Source organism: Tupaia chinensis, unplaced genomic scaffold (assembly GCF_000334495.1).
Source record: "Tupaia chinensis unplaced genomic scaffold, TupChi_1.0 Scaffold000214_1, whole genome shotgun sequence".
NCBI lineage: Eukaryota > Metazoa > Chordata > Mammalia > Scandentia > Tupaiidae > Tupaia > Tupaia belangeri.
The window spans coordinates 632,508-635,002 of NW_006159689.1; the positions used below are offsets into that span (position 1 = coordinate 632,508).

At 54.0% G+C, this 2,495-nt stretch overlaps 1 protein-coding gene across 1 annotated transcript in view; it reads left to right on the top strand.

Moving 5' to 3' along the window:
* The first annotated feature begins 1,198 nt into the window (after window positions 1-1,198).
* Window positions 1,199-2,495, top strand: part of LOC102478723 (olfactory receptor 56) — a 1,980-nt gene continuing 683 nt past the window's right edge. Inside the window, exon 1 of the mRNA XM_027771442.1 lies at window positions 1,199-2,489. Coding sequence (XP_027627243.1) covers window positions 1,749-2,489 — 741 coding nt within the window. The 5' untranslated portion in view covers window positions 1,199-1,748. The remainder of the gene's footprint in view (window positions 2,490-2,495) is intronic.

Below are 2,495 nucleotides of genomic sequence, written 5' to 3' on the forward strand. Positions count from 1 at the left end.
CTCACCAGCAATGCAGAAGGCAGAGGGTCCACACTGCGCGGTGACTGGGGCCTCTGCCTGCCAGGCTGCCCGCCTCGCCCCACCCCATCCCGTCCCGTCTTGTCCCTGCGGTGCCGCTGGTCCCAGGCCTTCTCTCTCACGCCGTCCTCCTCCTGAGCGCTGCCTTCCCGGCTCTGCTGCGTCCCTCGTTTCCCACTCTCTGTAAGCCTAGGAACCCACCGCGGGTCTTCCGGCACCCCACTGCTCTCCCCATCCCTCGTCCCCTTCACCTGTGCCTGCTCTCCTGACTCTGGGTAACAGGGCTCCTTGGCCTCACAGGCATCGTTCCTGTCACTCGGAGCCGCTGTCACTCCCTGGCACGGAATGCTCGGTCTGCTCCAGGGATCTGACTGCCTTCCAGGGGGCTCTGGCAAGGAAGGGGCCCCAGACTGCACCTGAGTGACTCGGGCTGAGAACGGGTCAGCTGCCTTTTCTGTAAAGGGTAGATTATTGCTTTTCCTTTTTTCAAAGCATTTCTTAATTGATACTTGTTTTATGTGTTTGAAAATGTTGTGATAGAAAGTAAGCTTGAAAAGGAAATACCTAGGACCAGCAGTTGGCATGGGGGTTAAAGCGCTGAACTCCCACACGGTGGGCTGAGGTTCGAGTCCTAGACCTGGCAGTTTTCTCTCTCTGTCTCTCTAGTGAGTGCATGTGCCCTATAGCAAACCAAATAATAATAAAAAATAAAATAATTCACTTAAATTTAAGGAGTATACAGGTGTGATTTTGTTGCCCAAATTCTCACACTGCGGGTCCTGCTGGAGGTCCTCGTGGACTGCAGTCCCTCGGCCCCAGCCCCCTCTCCAGAGGTAACGGCTCTGGCCACACTTCATCCTGCGGCCCCAGTCCTAGTGGTCCCGTCTGCCCATGCTGGACACGCTCAGACTGCCCAGCCTGGTGAGTAGCTGCCGTGTCTGTCTTCATTTGAACCTCTCTAGCGTGGTGAAGGAGACCCGGCCTCCGTGTTTATCTGGATTTCCTGTGAGAATTTGTGCTTACTTCATTCTTCCTTTTCTTATTGATTTTTGGGTATTCTTTATATTTTTGGGGTAGGAATCTCTTTAGTATACATTTTATAATACATATTATATTGAAAGTATTTCTGATTATGTAATATATATAATATACACATTTTTGTATTCTTTATGCCGTTTTATTGAGACCAGCTGTATCCCAAGGCCTAAACACATGCTCCGGGCAATTCATACTAATGCTCTATTTAGTTCTTTAACCCATTAAAATCTATTTTTGTGTATGGTATGAGGTAGGGATCTTTTTTTCCCAAACAAGGTAGTTATTGTCATAAATCGTTTATTAAATAGCACTTCCTTCATCATGTATTTTTTATTATTCTATTGGTTAAAGTTGATCGTAAATTTTTGAACGTTATATGGGTCTGATTCTGTGCCTGTTCTAATCTGCTGGTCAGTTTGCTTCACATCAGACTGAATAAATACACCTCAAACTGTGTTGTGGTCATTGATAGGACGAGCTCTGGATATTTTCCTCACAACTACTCTGGATATTCCGAAAATACTGATGAAGCGCTGGGCACGCGTTTGGTCCTCGCGTGGCAGTTCACGTTTTAGACTCGGTTATTGGCGCACAGAAGCGAAACCCTGAAGGCACGAGGCGGACGCCTACCCGGTCACAGCAGGCTGGGCTCCGCTGCCCCTCTGGCCCTGGCTCCCGCGCCTCACTCCAGAATGTTACGTGTAGACGACGCACACTGTCCTGTGCAGATCCGTATTAAAACGCGGCGTCATGTAGCATTACAGGGATATTCCGAGATGACAGTAGAGCGACGCGGCTGCACCCCACCCGCGGAGCCATCTGGGACGTGGGGCATGCGCAGTCTGTGGCACCCCACCGCCCGCCACGTCAGCCTTAAACGTGAGGGCTTTCTGCAGCAGACCCGAGCAGCCCTCAAAGTTTCCATGGTAACAGTTTGCTTCTTTGACTTGTTCTTGTTTATTATGTCCTCCCCTTGCAGAGCCCAGGCCTTTCATCCTAAGCCGAGTACACCAAGGAGGCCTCCCGCTGCTCCAGGTCCCGGCCGCCGCGCCCCACGGGCCATGGCCTGGGCGGGGAACCAGACCCTCATCACGCACTTCGTGCTCCTGGGCCTCTTCGCGCGCTCGCCGCTGCACGACCTCCTCTTCTCCGCCGTCATGCTCGCGTTCGTGGTGGCGCTGGCGGGCAACGCGCTGCTGCTGCTGCTCATCCGCGCCGCCGCGCGCCTGCACAGCCCCATGTACTTCCTGCTCAGCTGGCTGGCGCTCGCCGACCTGGCGCTCGTGTGCACCGTCGTGCCGCGCATGGCCGCCGACTTCCTCCGCGGCGCCGGCCGCATCTCCTTCGCGGGCTGCGGGCTGCAGATCCTGGCCTTCCTCACGCTGCTGGGGGACGAGTGCTTCCTGCTGGCCTTCATGGCCTACGACCGCTACGTGGCC